The sequence below is a fragment of the Sorex fumeus genome, unplaced genomic scaffold, assembly GCF_029834395.1.
Source record: "Sorex fumeus unplaced genomic scaffold, SorFum_2.1 ptg000122l, whole genome shotgun sequence".
Classification (NCBI taxonomy): Eukaryota; Metazoa; Chordata; class Mammalia; order Eulipotyphla; family Soricidae; genus Sorex; species Sorex fumeus.
Window position 1 is genome coordinate 62,912,091 of NW_026606179.1, and position 16,911 is coordinate 62,929,001.

General features: G+C 67.9%; 2 protein-coding genes across 2 annotated transcripts in view; one reads left to right on the forward strand and one right to left on the reverse strand.

The window, feature by feature from the left end:
• The window catches only part of JPH3 (junctophilin 3), a 111,082-nt gene that overhangs the window by 21,511 nt on the left and 72,660 nt on the right, over positions 1-16,911 (forward strand). The window lies entirely within an intron of this gene.
• Positions 2,970-10,592, reverse strand: SLC7A5 (solute carrier family 7 member 5). Its single transcript, XM_056136989.1, has 10 exons — positions 10,049-10,592; positions 6,659-6,784; positions 5,140-5,245; positions 5,003-5,047; positions 4,803-4,926; positions 4,624-4,727; positions 4,380-4,476; positions 3,802-3,951; positions 3,435-3,612; positions 2,970-3,097 (listed from the first exon to the last, which is right to left on the reverse strand). The coding sequence occupies exons 1-10, from the start codon at positions 10,590-10,592 to the stop codon at positions 3,042-3,044; spliced, it is 1,530 nt and encodes a 509-aa protein (XP_055992964.1). The 3' UTR covers positions 2,970-3,041.

Here is a 16,911-nt window from a genome sequence, read left to right on the forward strand (position 1 = left end):
TGGGGTCACCCCTTCACACTTCAAGGGGCCATGCAGGCCAGACCGAACCACCGTCCTGCCCCAAAGCTAGGGTCAGCGAGCAGATCTGCATCCCGAAACCAGTGCCTGACCGAGCCCATCATATCTGCAGCCAGCCCAGCCCAACGTGGCCTGGGAGCTGCTGAACCCCTGGGCAACCCCCACGTCTGGGAGTGCTCCCTGCTGGGCCCCCACACCCAGGGTGCTCCCTGCTGGGCCCCTCCACCCAGGGTGCTCCCTGACGGCCCCCCACACCCAGGGCGCTCCCTGCTGGGCCCCCCCACCCAGGGTGCGCCCTGCTGGGCCCCACACACCGGGGGGGTGCTCCCTGGTGAGCCTTCCTCACCTGGGGTGCTCCCTGCTGGACTCCCCCACCCGGCCTCCAGGCCATGCCCTGTCCCAGAGCCGCTGGCAGGGCGCCGGCCACACACCGCTCACTTGGCTCTATTCTGGGTATCAGGGGCAGCAGCGCCCAGGGGCCGAGGCCCTGTCAGGAAGCTCAGCCCCCAGGGGGTTTCTTTGTGGGCACGTGGGGCAGTGACGCCTGCCGGGCTTCGACCCCTGAGGTCTCCCGGCTTCAGCAGGGAGCCACTGAGGGAGCCCGGGCCAGGTGCAGCCAGTCCCGCTGCCTTCGCCACGCGCAGGTTGGGGCAATCCCGAGCCCCGTTGCGTCAGTCAGCGCAGGCTCCCTGGTGGCTGGCCTGGGCTTCAGAGGGGCCCAGGCAGGCACTGGACCCGGGGCCCCACTTTCCCGCAAAGCAGGCCTGGCCTTTGTGCCACGCTGTCTGGGCAGCTGCAGCTGCTGACGCGCCCGCCCTCCCTGGCTTGAGTCACCGGCCCTGCGGGGAGGGCAGGAAGCAGCTCCCTCCTGTGGGTCTGATGCCATGGAAGGTTCCAGAAGGATCCCAGAGCAATGGCCAGGACGTGAGGTGCAGGGGCGGGACCTGCTGAGCCCCGCAGAGCCCTTCCTGACAAGGATGTGAGGCAGCCCTGGGATGCCGGTGCCCCTGCCCGGGCTCTGCGGTCACCGTGAGGGGGACTCAGGGAGGCCTGCAGCCCTGGGCCTCCCTGCACAGCGGGCCGGGGCACCAAGGCGACGAGACAGGGACGGGCATGCTGGGCACCGGGGAAAAGGCAGTTCTCTGCCCGGAGGCTGTGGCCCTGGGTGTGCGTCTGTGCCAGGGAGCCAAAGGTGGGCCGTGGACAGAAGCCACAGAGGGGCACAGGCCACGACCCTGGTTCTCCAACTCCTGGGCCCAGAACTGGGAGGTGGGCGTGTGTGCAGGTGCCCACCCCCCCCCCCCAAGGATGGAAGCAGAGCAGCGTCTGCGCACCCCCGAGGCACGGGGCGGGGCCTCCGGCCCTCCCTCCCGGCTTCACCTTTCCTGGGACTGTGTTCTCAAGCGTGCCCTGGGCGTGGGCACACACCTCTCCCCACTGCAGCCCAGAAGCAGGGTCACTGACTCAGGCTCAGCCACTGCCACGAGCCCCGCGGAGGGTGCCCTTGGGCCCCACCCCCAGCAGGAGCCGCCAGCTGAGCCCAGGCCAGATGGGGGCAGGTTTGGAGGAGGGCAGTGTGGCGTGGGCAGGGGACAGTCAGGAGGCCCAGGTCCAGTCCTGGGGTGCAGCCTGAGCGGGCCCGCAGGCAGGGTCCCATGAATGATGTTTCCTGGGGCTCTGAGATCGATGGACCCCGGGTTCCATGGAGGAGGAACTCCCAGGCTCTAGTGGATGGCTGGGTTGCAGGGGCGGGGATCCACCGGCCCGGACCGCAGGGACCCCTGCGTCGCGCGCCATCATGTGCATCTGCTGCCCCCTCAGGGCCTCCAGTCTCGGGACCGGGCCCCCCGAGTCCAAGTGTAGCCCTGGCCTGGGACGCCGTGCTGACAGCGTGGGCGGCTCATAGGAGATGACAAGGGCGCGCCAGACAATGGGGGGGGGGGACCGGGGCACAGGCAGCCCCCAACGTGCACCCCCTGCCTCTCTGCGTTCGGGGGGGGCCCCTCTTGCCTCCACGACCTTCTCCTGCATGAACTTTGTCCTTGAGACGATCCGCAGCCTCCAAATTCTCCGACAGAGACTGTCTGTGACCTGGTCAGTGACGCCTGTTTCATGCTCCCATGATTTTGGGAGGCCACGTGGAGGAAGGGCACCAGGCCCTGGGCACCTGCCCCCGAGGAGCCCCACGCCCAGGCCTGCCTGATGGCGCCTCTGTGGGCCCAAGGAAGGGCAGGAACATGGAAGGTGGGGGTTGGAGGAGCAGCCCACGGCTGAAGGGACCAGGGGGTCAAGAGTGTGGTCCAGTCCAGGCAGGAGGGGGTCCTGCTGGCAGGTCCTGAGCCCCCAGAGGCCTGGCAGGGAAGGTGGGGCGTGTGTTGCACCCCTGCAGGGCGCCTCTCGGCTCCCCCCGGGGCGTCAGAGCCCCAATTCGGGCCCCAAAGAAAAGCATCAGCACTTTGTTTCCATGAGGTTTTTCTTAAAAACAAATGAGCCACCAGAAAAATCCACCCAGCCTGTGTGACGGCTCGGTGCCAGGAGGCACAGGCAGCAAGAAGGGCGGCACAGGCGGGCACCTGCGGGCAGGGCAGGCCAGGGAAAGAGACGGCTCTGGAAGAGAGGCACCTCACCCTGCTCCCTCCCCGAGGCTGCCCCGTCCGGGCTCTGTCTGGAGTGCTGAGCCGAGCTGAGCCGAGCACCCTCAGCCCCAGGAGACTCGGAGTCCTGTGCCGGTGGGGAGCGGGCTCAGGGGGACCCCAGCTGCCCATCTGCCATCACAGGTTCTGGCGGCATCTGGGGGCGAGACCTCTCCTGCACCCCGTTTTTAAAAAAGAGAATCACCTGGTATCAACTTGACCCCAAATTTAAGTTAAAAAAAATAATACAAATAAAGAGGGTGGGGGCTGGGCGGGCCAGAGGGGCTGGCGGTGCCTGGTGTGGAGGCCTCGGCCACAGGCTGACGCGGCCCTAGAGTGCGCCGGGCTGGCGGGTGCTGGTCATCCGGGTCTGCCGGCAGCTGTGACTGCTCAGTTCTCCTGGGGAACCACCTGCATGAGCTTCTGGCAGAGGACGGTGGTGGAAACTGGGGGGAGGGGAGGGGAAGCTCAGCTGCAGGGTCTGCGGCCCAGACACGGCCCCCCCAGGCCCCAGGTTGCCCTGAGTGGGGGGAGGCCCCAAGGTGCCCCCACCGTGGGGGGCTGGTCTCCGGAGGGAGGGGTCTGCGCGGGGTCCCGGGGTGTCGCCTGGGCGGAGCCTGTTGCTTTAACTGCCCCTCAGGCCGCGGGCGCCAGGGCCTTTCTGGGTCAGCCTGTGCTCTGCCAGCTCCTTCCTTGGCAAAGGGACCCTGGTCTCCCGAACAGCCCCACAGCACGGCGGGCTGCCAGGCCGATGCCAGGCCGGCGGCGGCCGCGGGTACTCACAGATGCCCTGCAGAAGCCACTTGGGCTTGTCTTTCCACCACACCCCGAGGAAGTAGATGGGCAGCCCGCTGAGGATGATGGCGAAGCCGATGCCGCACTCCACGGGCGTTTTCCAGAAGGAGACGGCGATGAGGAAGAAGCAGGCCAGGATGAAGAAGAGCGGCAAAGCCAGATTCACCTGGGGGGTGGGCAGGGTCATGGGCCGTGGCGTGCCCCCCCCTTGGTCCCTTTTCGGTGTGCCCACCCCTGCCAGAATTGTGGCCCAGCCCCTGTGGTCACCCAGAAGGCCAGCTGACTGGCAGCAGCTGCTCCCGCCATCGTCCCGGCCTGTGTGCCAGGCAGGGACCCAGGCCCCCCGGCGGGCTACCTTGATGGGTCGCTCCAGCTCAGGCCTCTTGTAGCGCAGCCAGAGGAGGCCCAGGATGGCCAGCGCCACGCAGAGCCAGTTGAAGAAGCTGAAGAAGTTGATGACGGAGAAGATGTCGCTGGAGCAGGCGTAGAGCAGGGTCATGACACACTGCGGGAGAGAGCGCGTGAGCCTCGGCCCACACGGTCCCACACACACATGCTCTGCACAAGCCTCTGGCGGACTCCCCCCCTCACACACACACATATGCCCACATGCCTCTCGCACACACATGACCACACGTGCACTTGTGCGCGTGCCTTGCCCGCAAGTGACCTCTGAGCGCCACACCAGCCTTGTGGGCAGAAGAGGCAGCTCAGGCTTCCAGGGCACAGACGGGGGAACCCCAGCACCCCTGGGCCATGAGCAGGCTCCGGTGTCCCCTGGAACCTGGGACCGGGTGCCCAGAGCTGCCCTGACCCCTGACCCCAAAGACAGCCAGGGAAGGGGAAGCACCGGCAGGGGTGTGAGGCAGGTCCGGATCTCGGGGGACCCCTGCACCCCCACAGGCTGCTGGGGCCCGAGGCAGCCCAACTCACCGTGAACACGAGGGAGGGCACGGGGGTGAGGAGGTCCGGGTGGATCATGGAGAGGACGGACGGCAGGTGCCCTTCCCGGGAGCCCACGAAGAACAGCCTGAGGGCAGAGAAGGCTCAGCAGGCCCCGGGGGCCCCAGGCAGGCCACCCCTGCAGTTCGAGCAGGGACTGCCCCAGCACAGCTGCAGCCGGGAGCTCCACCCGCACCCCCAGAAGGCCCCAGCGGAAACGCCGTCAGCATCGCACCTGGACGAAGTGAAGAGGGAGCCGTTGACGGAGCCGAAGCAGGACAAGCCCACGAAGACGGGGATGACCCAGGACATGACACCCAGGTGGTAGTTGCCGAAGTCCTACGAGGAGCTCCGTGAGCGCGCCGGCCGCAGCCAGGACCCCCCGACCCGCCTCCCCCACGGGCGGGGCCTCACCACGGCCACGGCCTCGGACGCCAGCATCTGCTCCGTGCTAAGCGTGGTGAAGTAGGCCAGGTTGGTGAGCACGTACACCAGCGTGACGATGGGCATGGAGATGATGATGGCCAGGGGCAGGTTCCTGCGGGGGCGGGCACCTCAGCACATGCCCTCCCCCCACCCGCCCCCCCGCGCCCCCTCCGCCTCCTCCCACGCACCTGTAGGGGTTGATCATCTCCTCCGTGACGAAGTTCAGGTAGTTCCTGGTGGGGAAACCGGAGGGTGTCACTCCCAGCACTGACCCGAGGCACCCGGCGGGCACAGCCGACCCCTCACCCACCGCCTCGACACCCACCATCCGCCGTAAGCGAAGAGCCCGCTGTAGAGGGCCAGCACGATGTTGCCCACATCCAGTTTGGTGCCCTCGAAGGAGTGTGTGGGGTTCAGGTTGGACACATTGCCTACCAGAGCAGACGGGAACGTGGGGTCATGCTGGGCGCTCGGCCCCGCGGCGACCGTGAATGTCCCTAGGGGAGACGCGGCCACCGCACACGCGGGTGGAGGTTCCCTGCTGGGACCAACTAAAGGCGCCTGCAGGGCCGCCAGGGAGGCCTGGCAGCAGCTCTCTGCAGCCCGCCTGGTGCCCACCGCGGAGACTCAGGCACAGTCAGCTGGGGACAGTGTCCCGGGCCACAGCCACACACGTGCTGAGTGGGCGGTCTGCCCTGCTGCCCCGATCATGCCAGGCATGCCCAGCGGGTGCGGGGCCGGACAGGACAACCCCCCTCCCCCAACCACAGTTCCCTGACTCGGGAAAGCGTCTGGGTCAGGCGGGTCTTCTGAGGGGTCTCGGAGGAGCGGCGTGTGCACGGCACAGAGCAGGGGCCGCGTTCTGCGCAGGAGCACTGGCACCAAGGGCCCCGGGGCTGCCAGGGGACCCCAATGCCAAGCTGGGGGATCGGAGCCACTTCACCAAAAAAGGCAAAGCGAGAGCCGATGGCCGTAGCCTCGGCTGTGCTGGCTGCGGAGCGGCCCTCCTCCTGGCGCACGGGGGAGCCTGCACCCCCAACGCCCACGGCACAGACTCACACGGCAGGGCTGGGGGCACGGGGGTCTGCAGCGGGAACCGGGCTCCCTTCCAGACCCATCGCCAGGAGCTGGGGCGCGTGTTCGGTGGCCCGCTGGGACTGTGCCAGGGAGTCGATGTGGGCCCTCGTCACAGGCAGGGCCATGGGAACCGGGCCCCAGGGACGGGGTGCACCCGCCCTGCCCCAGCCCGGCATTTGGCCAGTGTCCCCATGAGGCCCCAGGGCTTGGTCGCACACGGTGTTACAGCCTGTCCCTCAGGCCAGGCCTCACCTCTCCCAGCCCTGGGGCCAGCACCTCGGCACAGGCACCCGGGCCAAAGGACCAGCAGCCAGTCTCAGCTCTGGGGAGGCCCAGCCAGCGTGGACACGGTGTTCCTGCAGGAACAGCCTCTCCCGCCGCTTATCTGCACGAGGCCCCGGGGGTGACCTGCACCCAGAAGCTCTCACCTTGGGCGGGGCTGGGCCAGAGAGGCTGAGTCAGCTGCCGCCCACCCCCACCCCAGACCCTGAGCCCGCGGCACTGAGTCCCCGCCAGAAAGCTCTGGAACCTTCTGGGGAGCAGCCGAGTCAGACGGGTGCGGGGGAGGGTCGGGCTCAGCAACCTCCTGGGAGGAACAAAGGGGTCTTGAGACAGAAGCAGGAATGTGCCGGGGGGCGCCCACGCAGCGGACACGGGTTCATGGGGACCTGGCGCCTCTCCCCCTTCTCCGGAACATTCCTGCAGCCCGGTGCCCAGCAGCAGGGTCCGGAGGGGGCGCTCTGCAGAGCCGCTGGCGTGTCACTCACCCTTCCCGAGCTGGATGAAGCCCAGCAGGATGATGAGGCCCAGAGCCAGGAGCTTGGCGGCAGCGAAGGCGTCCTGCACGCGCGTGGCGGCCTTCACGCTGTAGCAGTTCACGGCCGTGAGCAGCACTGCGGGCACAGGGGGTGTGAGGCCACGGCCCCGGCATGTTCTCTGCACCCCGCTCCACGCCCGGGAGAACCCAGGCCCCCTGCCTCCAGGCCCGCCGAAGGGTCTAGAACCTCAGAGGAAACAGGCAACAGACATGCAGGAGAAATTCAGCAGCAGCAACCTGGGGCCTGGGGGCAGGGGGCTCCAGCGGGCAACCCGGGGGTCTCTGGGAAGCTCATCCCGGCTCATCCCGGTCGCCTGGATACAGAGCCTCGAAGGGCTGCAGGGCAGGACGGGGCGGGCTCCATCACAAGGGGGGGGGGGCAGGGGCCCCAGGTCCACCCCTCAGGCCCGGAGTGGGGGTGGGGCGAGCTGGCAGGCCCAGGTGACACATTAACCAGCTGCTGCCGCCCGAGCCCCCCAGACGCCCACAGCAGCCGCGCGGCTGAAGCCACCGCAGGTAAGGCCTCCCTAGACACACGCCGGCCCGCCAGCCCAAGACCCCAGCGCCCACTGCCGGGGGGCGGGGAGCCCTGGGTGCCACAACTTCCCAGGGAACCCCGGGGGGAGCTGGACAGGGAGGAAGATGGGGGGGGCGGGGGGGTCTGGGAACTGGCCCAAGCTGCCCGCAGGGCCATCCTGGCGGTGCCCAGGGCGGGCACCCCACCCGCTAGAGTGAGGGGACCCTGAGGTAGGCTCCCCGCTGGGCCCCGCTCTGCCCCTCCTCCCAGGCTTGCCAGCTGCGGCAAGGAGAGGCCCGTATTGCATCACTCTGCCCCGCCCCCACCGCGGCTCTCCACAGCGTCCTGCCACAGCCCCCTGCCAGCCCTACCAGCTGCTCCAGAGCTGCTCGGAGCGCCTGGGAGGGAGGGGGGGCCTGGGGGCAGCCGGCCTGAGGCACACTTGCAGACGGGGGTCCTTGGGCCGGGTCCCCCTGCTTCCCGGGGAGCCAGTCGCCGAGCAGTGAGTGGGGAGGCTCATCTGCTCTCCCGCCTGGCCCGCTGCCCAGCCCTGACCGCAGCCCCCCAACACTGCCCCTGGACCCTGGCTCCGGCTGGCCTGGCCACTGACCCTCAGACACAGGCTGGCCCCACCCTGCAGCGACCGTCCCCCACCCCGGCACACACAGGGCTCCTGGTGTCCCCTGGGTCTGGCCTGGGTCCCAGCCAGCCCCTCCCAAGGTGTCCCGACTTCCTGCCTAACAGAGGGGCCGGGCCCTCACACCTCTGCCCCACAGGACCCGGCAGAGGCGACGACAAGGCGGGGGGCGGGGGAGGCAGCTCAGGAGACAGGTGTGTGCGGGCAGCGTCGCCCGCCCCTGGGCAGAAATTACAGGCCAGACTCTTGTCTCTAACCCGCCAGACTCTCATCTCTAAGCCCCATAATCAGCCCCAAACAGGAGGACGCTTTCTGTTTGGTGTTTGGGCCACACCCAGGGCTCAGGGCTCACTCCTGCTCCTGCTCAGCGATCACCCGGCAGGACTTGGAGACCATACGGGTGCCGGGGATCAAGCCTGGTGAGGAATGTGAAAGGGCCCAGCCACTGGCCGGCAAGAGGACCCCAGCCTGTGGAGGCACAGGAGCAGCTGCCGCCGTGTGGCCGCTTGGCTGGGCTCGGACCCCCCCACACGCACACAGGTGGGCAGACACCTGATCTGGGTTCGGGGCACCTGCACCCCAAAGAGCCAAGGGGCCCCACCCCGCTCCACAGAGTCCCTCCCGCTGTGGGTGGCTAGCAGCCACTGGGCACGCTGCTGCCCCCGCACGGTGTCTCCCTGGACACGGCCCGAGGACTCTCGCGGACCAGGGCAACGGGCCCTCACCAGGGGAGCGTGGTGGGCAGTCTGCGCCTCCCTGAACGGTGACCAGTGCCCCAAGTCCCTGACCCCAGGGGAAGGGCTGAAGCGGGGAGGGCATCCCAGGGAAGAGGGCGAGATGCCAGCCCAGCGCCCTCTGGGGTCACGGCGCCTGTCAAGGCCGCCCGGCTGGACGTGGGGCCTCAGTGCTGGTCACTGAGTGGTGCTGGGCTCAAAGCACCAAAGCAGGGTGTCATGGGCGCGAGGGTGTGTGGAGCGGCCCCAAACCCCCAGGCATCCAGAGGACGGAGGGGCAGCTCCCCATGGTTTGGGCTCCCCGGCAGCCGGGAATGGGCGCCATGGCACGCCTGGCGCCGACCCTGCCCCCCCAGGGGGCTCTGGGAGGTGGCAAGGCTGGCCAGTGCCCAGAGAGGCAGGAGACGGCCGCCAGGAGGGCTGGGCTGGCCCCAGGCAGGGGTTCTGTGGCTGCAGGTCTGTCCATACTGGTTGGTATCTGCCAGCCTGAGCCCCGCACCAGAGATGAGGCTAGCTGCCCCTCACGTGCAGCACGCGGGGGTCCTGGCCCTGCCGGCCACAGGAGCCCACAAGGCCGCTGCTTGCCGAGGCCTCCCTAACTTGGGTGCCAAGGCACCCCGTGTCCCAACCGCACTCTCTGCTGCCAGGCCGGGTCCTGGTCCAGACTGCCACGTCTTTCCTGGGTGCCCGCCGCCTGGTTTCGAGGGTGCTGGGCACGGAGCGGGGATCTCCCACATGCAGGGCATGTGACCCACATGGGCTCCTGGGCCCCTGGCCCGAGATCTGGATCAAAGCCGTGTGGGGCTGAGCTCCGTGCCCCGAGGGCGGCAGCAGCTCGGAGCACGTGCCCGGCCTGCCCGGCTCAGACGCTCCAGAACCACAGCAGCACCCTGGGGCGGGCGGGTGGGCCGGGGCTGGAGGGCTCATCAGACAGCTGGTAGACCCTGGCACCTGCCAAATCTGCCTGGAGGCCGGCAGAGAAACTCCCTGGGCCCCCCACGTGGCACAGAACCCATTTCCCCCGGGGGTCTCAGAAGAAAACGGCCGCTGCGCAGACTTCCAGGTAGGCAGCGGAGAACCCCGGCACACCCGAGGATCGCCCCCAGATCTCAGGACCCTCCTCCGCACCGCCACATCCCGGGGACCCCGCCCCCGGCCTCTGGGACCCTCCCCGGCCCACACACACCCTGGACTCCCACTCTCGGGCCCCTCCCCATTCCCTGGGCCCCTCCCCCCAACACACAGACCCCGACTCCCAGCCTCCGGGACCCCCCATTCTTTCCCTGGGACCCTCCCCCGGCCCACACACACCCCGGACTCCCACTCTCGGGCCCCTCCCCCCAACACACACACCCCGACTCCCAGCCTCCGGGACCCCCCCCCATTCTTTCCCTGGGACCCTCCTCCCCCAGCCGCCCCCGGGACCCCGCCCCGCCCCGCTCCCGCACTCACGCACGCAGAGGCAGGCCACCAGCTTGGCGGCCGGCTCGGGCACCGGGCACGTGGGGAAGACGGGCTTGAGCAGGTAGGTGGCGAAGACCAGCGCCACGATGTACTGCGAGGACGGGCGGATGATGAGCAGCTCCACCCAGAGCTTGAGGAAGGCGGGCAGCGAGCCGTAGACCTCCAGCATGTAGGCGTAGTCGCCGCCCGACTTGGAGATGGTGGTGCCCAGCTCGGCGTAGCAGAGCGCGCCCACGATGGAGAAGACGCCGCAGGCGGCCCAGACCACGAGCGCCAGCCCCGGCGAGCCCGCCTCCTTGAGCACGCCCGTGGGCGTCACGAAGATGCCCGAGCCGATGATGGTGCCCACGATGATGGCCACGCCGTTGAGCAGCGTGATGCTGCGCTGCAGCGCCACCGCCTCGCCCTCGCCCGCGCCCGCGCCCGCGCCCGCCGGCGCCAGCATCCGCTCGCGCGCCGGCTCCTCGTCGCCCGCCGGCCCCGCGCCCGCGCCCGCGCCCGCCGCGCGCCGCCTGGCGCCCGCGCCCGCCATGGCCGCCGGGCCCGCAGGACCGCCGCGCCGCGCGCCGCGCTCTTGTAAGCCCGCGCCGCCCCGCCCCGCCGCCCGCCGGCGCGCCATTGGCCCGCGCGCGCCGGCCCCGCCCCGCGCGCCCGCGCGCCATTGGCCCGCGCGCGCCGGCCCCGCCCCGCCCGCGCGCCATTGGCCCGCGCGCGCCGCGCGCAAGCCCCGCCGCCGCCCCGCCCCCGCCGCCGCCGGCCCGCGGGCCGCCCGCCGCCCGGGGCCCGCGCACGTGGGGGCGAGCGGCTCGGCCCGCGCCCCGCACCCGAGGCTCCCGGCGCCACCGCCGCTCGCCCCTGCGCGCGGAGCCCCCGGCCCCCCGCGGCCCGGGGTCTCGAAGGGCCTCGGCCGCAGCCCTCCTCGAGGCACGGGGCCCGGCCGGAGAGGTGCCCAGCGCCGGCCGCGGCGGGCGGGCGGGCGGGCGGGCGTGGGAGACCCCCTCCCCGGGCTGGCAGCGGGAAGCGGCCGCTCCCCCGGGCCGTGCCGGCGCGTGAGCGGGCAGCGTGTTCCGGACCACCCCCACGGTGACCGCTCCGTGTGGCCCTGGCGGGCATCACGCCTGCGGGCCGGGGAGCACTCGAGCCAGGCTGGCCTCGGGAGCTCGCCCCGTCGAATCCGCTCCAGGGGCCCCGGGGGCGCTTCTGCAGGAAGGAGACAGGCTTGGCTGCACGTTTAGTTGGTCCCACCAAGCCCCGACCAGCAGTGCTCAGGCTGACCCCTGGCTCTGTGCTCAGGGCTCACCAGGGATGGAACTGGGGTTGGCCCGTGCAAGGCAAGTGCCCTCCCCACTGCGCCTTCTCTTGGGCCCCAGCCCCTCACAGTCAGAAGCTGCTTTCAGCCGCCGCCCCGCCCCCCCCTTCGCAGCTGAGTTCCTTAGACTAAGGCTGCAGCCAATGGCAGCTAAGGCTGGACAGCCTCGAGGAAGCCACCCCTGGCCCAAGTAATGCGGGTGCCACCCCCCCAGCTGGCTCCTCCACCACAGGGGCCAGTGTCACACGTGAGAGCTGCTCAGAAGGAACCGGGAGGGGGCTGGAGCCATAGCACAGCCGGTAGGGCATTTGCCTTGCATGCGGCCGACTGGGGTTCGAATCCCAGCATCCTGAGCATCACCAGGTGCGACCCTAAAAGTAAACAAAAAAAAAAAAAGAAGGAGGAACTGGGAGGCTGATCTGGCTTTTCCAAGTGAGAACTAAGGTGGGGACGGAGGGTGCTGCAGGGAGGGGCTGGCCAGAGCCCTTGGTCCTCACGCTGCCACCACTGCATCCTGCTTGTGTCCGTGCGCTCACGGCCCCCACTGACCCTGCCAGCCGGGCTTGGGAGCCCCGTCCTCACGGACCCGCATGCAGGAAGGAATGCAGAGCGGAGTGCCGCACACCGCGTGGGTCTCATGTGATGGGCACACCCGTTCCTGCAGAGCAAGCACAGGGCGCCCACCTCCATCGCTGCGGGAGGGGGGCCCGACACGCCCTCCACGTCTGTCTCATCTGCAGAAGAGCTGGTGAGGCCCAGAGCACTGGGCACTGCGAGGTCTCGAGAAAGCTTGAGTGGGGCCTCATGGTGCTGGACCCCAGGCTGCCCCTCAGGGCCACTCCAACCTGCAGCCTGAGCGGAGGGCTCCCTCTGCCGGTGGCAGGGACAAAGGCCTCTTTGTCCTTCAGATTTCACTGCCTATTGGCTGGGCGCTGCCAGGACGTCTCCCCTCATCCCCCCCCCCCCCCCCCCCCGCACACATGCACACCCTGGCCATGGGCCAGCTTTGCAGAGAGGCCAGGGAGTGCCTGAGCTCAGTGTCCCTCACCCCCAGGAATCCCACCATAGAACTTTCTCTGGGATCCAGACGATCCAGGTGCTATGTGGGTCTTTTACAGCTCCACAACCTCAGCACCAGCACAAGAAACTGACCAAAAGGTCAGCAGAGCCGCCCCCAGTTTCCTGCAAGGCTCCCAGCATAGAGCCACAAGAAGCCCCAGCCCTGGGCCCGGCAACTTGCTAGACACTCAGGTGGGACGCAGAGAGGGGTGGACAGGGCCCCAGCGGGCACGGCTGTGTCTGGATGCCCCCTCTTTGGGAACTCAGACCCTCATCTTAGGAGGCCGTCTGGGGGTGCAGGCAGTGTCTGACTTCACCCCTTCCTTCCCCGTGCCCCTCACCCCCCCCGGCTGGAATCAGATCAGCACAGCAAGCTCCAGGGGGACCGAAGGCTTCCCCGTGGGGTGCAGGCCCATCTCAAGGGCGACGGATGCTGTGCAGGTCTTGGTGCCCACGGGGCCGTGGGGAGCGGGCCGTGCGGATCTCAGCTCCCGAGGGATGTTTGGGCTCCTTTGCTGGCGAGTGTCCTTCCCTCCTCGGAACGTCTTGGCTCCGTGAGCAGCCTGCCTGCGTTGTGAGCGGCCGGAGCTTTTTCCTGCCTGCCTATTGGAAAGGGGGGACGGGCCTGACCGAGTCAGGTGAAGTGTCCAGCAGACACCGGCAGCAGGCCACCACTGTTCCTGCGGTATTACCTCACGCCACACCTAGGGCTCACTCCACAAATGGTCCCCGTATGTACGTGGGGCACCAGGCAAGCGTAACCCCAAAGACATCCAGAGTGGCTCAGCCGTGGCCGCTTCAGGGTGACCCGCCCGTGGCTGTGGGGTGACGGCGCCATCACGTGTCGGCGCTGGCTGCTGGGCCCCCACTCCCGGGACCTGCCTTTGTGTGGTTGCGGGTCTGGCCCTTTCCCGGGGTGACTCAGCACCAGGCAGGGAGGAGACCGGAACCTTCTTGCACCTTCTCGCCGGTCTCCTTCACACGCCCTGCAAGGCCCCACTTCGAGGCTCAGCCCAGTGCGCAGAGGTGGGCAGCTCAGGAAGACAAGACTCACCTGCGCCCAGGGCTGCCCAGCCTGGCCCGAGACCCCCAGAGCAAGCCCAGGTCCAGCGGTCCCCGTGCCCACCGCCTCGACCACCCTCACCGCACGGCTCCCAAACAAGCATCCCACAGTCACCCACGGGCGTCTGCACAGCTCCCCACCTGCCTCCTGGGACTCTCGCACCCCAGGCCCCCAGAACACTGGGTCCTCTTGAACCCTGCTGACCACACCCTCCCTGCACCCTGGCGCTTGGCGTTGGTGCCTCCAGTTCCAGGGCTCGTCCATAAGTGCATCCCCCGCTCAGAGCCAGCCAGGAAGAGGGGCAGGAGGAGCGACTGAGGAAGCGGGTTCTGTGTGGGTTTTCGTTTTCTGGGATGCTGGGGAGGGGCTCAGGGCACCCCAAAGCGCGACGACCTAATCAGGTGTGCAAAAAAGCTTTTCCTTATTCTGGAAGAATAAAGCAGATCTCGGGGCGGGGGCAGGATGCGTCCATGCTGACCGCTGGACCCCAGCACCTTTGATTCATGTTTGTGTTGGGGACCGAGACCATCTGGAATGGCCCCCGGGATTTCCAGAGTCTAGAAAAAGATCAGAAGATTTCCACTTGACTTGAAAATAATTCCTCTGCTTGAATGCTACTTTAAAACAAAACCCAAACTGATACAGGAAATTCTGACCGAGAATAATCTCTTTGCTGAGAAAATATACAGACTTAACCTTCAGCGCAGGCCGCCGGCTATCTCGGGCTGCGGAAACAGAGGAGCTTTTCTTCCTGTTGATTCGCGTTTGAACGTTTCGGAGACGTGGGAGCCGACACCCATGGCCACCTCCAGAGTGCGGCCTGCATCTGCGTGTGGGAAGCGGGTGGCGAGTCCAAGATCACGTTGAACTTGCCGTGCTGAGGCGTCAAGGAAATTCATCTCAGAAGCGACACCTGCCCCGCACCTGCGCACTCCTGCTCGCCCACGAATGCCTGCTCCTCCCCCCTCTTCCCTGCTCTTTCCTTTTCCTTCCCGGTCGGTCCTGCCCCCCCCCCTGCTCCTCCCGCTATTCCTGCTTACTCCTTATTCTTATTCTCACTCCCGCTCACCCCTGCTGCACGTGGCTCCCGGCTCACTCCATCTCAACTTGTCAAATGAGGGGCCTGAGCGGGGAGGGCATTCGCCTCGATCCTGAGCACCCCGTTTGGGTTTGGTCCCCCAAGCCCCAGCAGAAGTGATCCCTGAGCACCGAGCCAAGAGCAAGCCTCAAGAACTACCGAGAGAATGAATGGCTCCAAAACAAAACAAAATTAACAAAAATAAACTTGTCCGGGGCCAGAGCAAAGGTCCAGCCGGTAAAGAGCTGCCTTGCAGGTGGTCAACCAGGGTCAAACCCCGGCTTCCCATATGGTCCCCTGAGCCCACTAAGAGCACAGAGCCAGGAGTAAGCCCCTCGCAGCACCAAGTGTGGTCCACGAAGCAAAAGCAATAAATAAACTCGTCCAGTGAGTTTGGGTTCTGTTGACCTTGGCGGTCTCTGCTCAGCCTTTCTGCGGCCGCCCTCTGCTATTTGAGAGACTCTGGAGGAACACGCTGTCTTTGACGGGCCATCGTCTGTGGGGGCCAGGCCCGGGAACACGTGCTGTGAGACTCAACCCCGGGCCTGCGCCAGGAGACGCGGCCTTCCGAGCACGTGGCCGTGAGTTCAAACCCCTCCTGGCCCACAGGCACTGGGCTTGTCCGGGCCGCTCAGAGCCAGGAGCAGCTTCCAGATCACCTCAGCCACGTGTATGTGAGCACCACAGGAAAGGGGAGCCAACCTCCCCCCCAGAGCGCCCCGACTAAAATGATGCCACAGCAAGAAGTGGGACGGCATCACGGCGCCCTGCACCCTCCGTGCCTGCCACCACTATAGCCGTGGGCTCAGCCGAGTGTGAGCTCCAGGCGCACATGCCCCGCCCCGCCACCTCACGGTTGAGCACTGCAGCCGAGTGTGGGAGCACTGTAACTAAGTATTGAGCACTGTAGCGGATCAAGCACCACAACTGTGTGAGTGTGTGAGCCCTGAAACCCGAAGTAGGGCCCCCTCCCTGTGAGCACCACAGCTGGGGATCTTGGCGTCCCACGGGCAGGCGTGGGAGGCAGGTCCTGCTCCACCACAACAGTCCCAGGGAAGGGTGTCTGGGCTGAGACTAGCCCCCAGGCACACGTCGGGGAGGGGGCCCCAGGGGCAGCAGTATGGGGGGCCAAGGACCACCACTTGCGAATGGGGATTCGGTACTGGGGAGGCGGAGGGGTCCACTTGGGCGACCGTCTCTGCACCTGTGTCCCGTCCCGCACCGAGGAGGAGCAGGAGCGGGGGACGGTGGGGCGGGAGGTTGCCAGGAGCAAACGGCGGGGCGGCGGGCAGCCTTGACCTCCAGGCGGGCAGAGACAGGCACGTGGCACGCGCCTCCCGTGGCGGAAACCGCGGCCAGTTCTGGGGCTGGGGGCGAGGCAGAGACCTGTGGGGGGAGGGTTTGTGAGGGGGGCTGAGGGGGCAGAGTCCTACGGGGGCGGGGTCCTGCGAGGGGTGGGGTCCTTTCAGGGGGCGGTGTCCTTGAGGGGGTTGGGGATCCTGTGAAGGGTTGGGGGTCCTGTCAGGGGGCCTTGTCCCGTAAGGAGCGGGGTCCTGTGAGGGGGCGGAGTCCTATGGGGGCGGGGTCCTGCGAGGGGGTTGGGGGTCCGGAGAGGGGGGCTCGGTCCCGTGAGGGGCGGGGTCCTGTGAGGGGAGGGATCCTCTGAGGGGGCTTTGCCCTGTGAAGACCAGGGTCCTGTGAAAGGTTGGGGGTCCTGTGAGGGGCGGGGTCCGCTGGGGGGCTTAGTCCCGTGAGGGGCGGGGTCCTGTGGGCAGGGTGGGGTTCGTGAGGGGCCTGCTCGTCGTTGGGAGCGACGGGGCTCCTCTGAGGGCTCCAGCGTCCTCAGACTCGCGCTTCCCGGCCGGCCCACTCGTGGGAAAGCCGACCCATGTCCTGTCCCAGCGGACTTTTGCGGAGGTCCTGGGAGCTGCGGGGCCGTGTCGCCCTCCAACTCCCAGGAGGCGCGGTGACACCCGAGGCTCGGCTCTGTGGCCCTGGGCCTGCGGGCCTGAGAGGGCTCCCAGATTTCCTTCAAGGGAGGCCAGGGCAGGGCCCGGAGCGCGGCCTCGCGGTTCCCACGGACGACACTCAGCTCAGCGCCCTCCGCGCTGACAGGGACGCTGGCCTTCTGCGCTGAGGGTGTGTCACGCTGCTGTTGTGCGGTCGGAGCTAATCCCACTGACAGGGCACGTGGTGGACTGCCCGTGATGACAGAGCAGCAGCACAGGAAATGCTGGGCAACGGCATCGTGCCGAAATGTGCCTCTGTCACAGAGAGTGCTCAAGGACTGAGCAATTCCAGAGCCTTCCATCCACGGAAGAGATAGAAGTTCCAGAATGTTT

What these genes read in the sequence shown, in the direction of transcription:
- SLC7A5 (XM_056136989.1), bottom strand. Translation starts at nt 10,592, where the DNA reads ATGGCGGGCGCGGGCGCCAGGCGGCGCGCGGCGGGCGCGGGCGCGGGC. An exon ending in CTCTTCGCTTACGGCGGATG is followed by an intron (nt 5,048 to 5,139) that starts GTGGGTGTCGAG and finishes TTTCCCCACCAG; the next exon opens with GAACTACCTGAACTTCGTCA. An exon ending in TGCCCTCCCTCGTGTTCACG is followed by an intron (nt 3,952 to 4,379) that starts GTGAGTTGGGCT and finishes TCTCTCCCGCAG; the next exon opens with TGTGTCATGACCCTGCTCTA.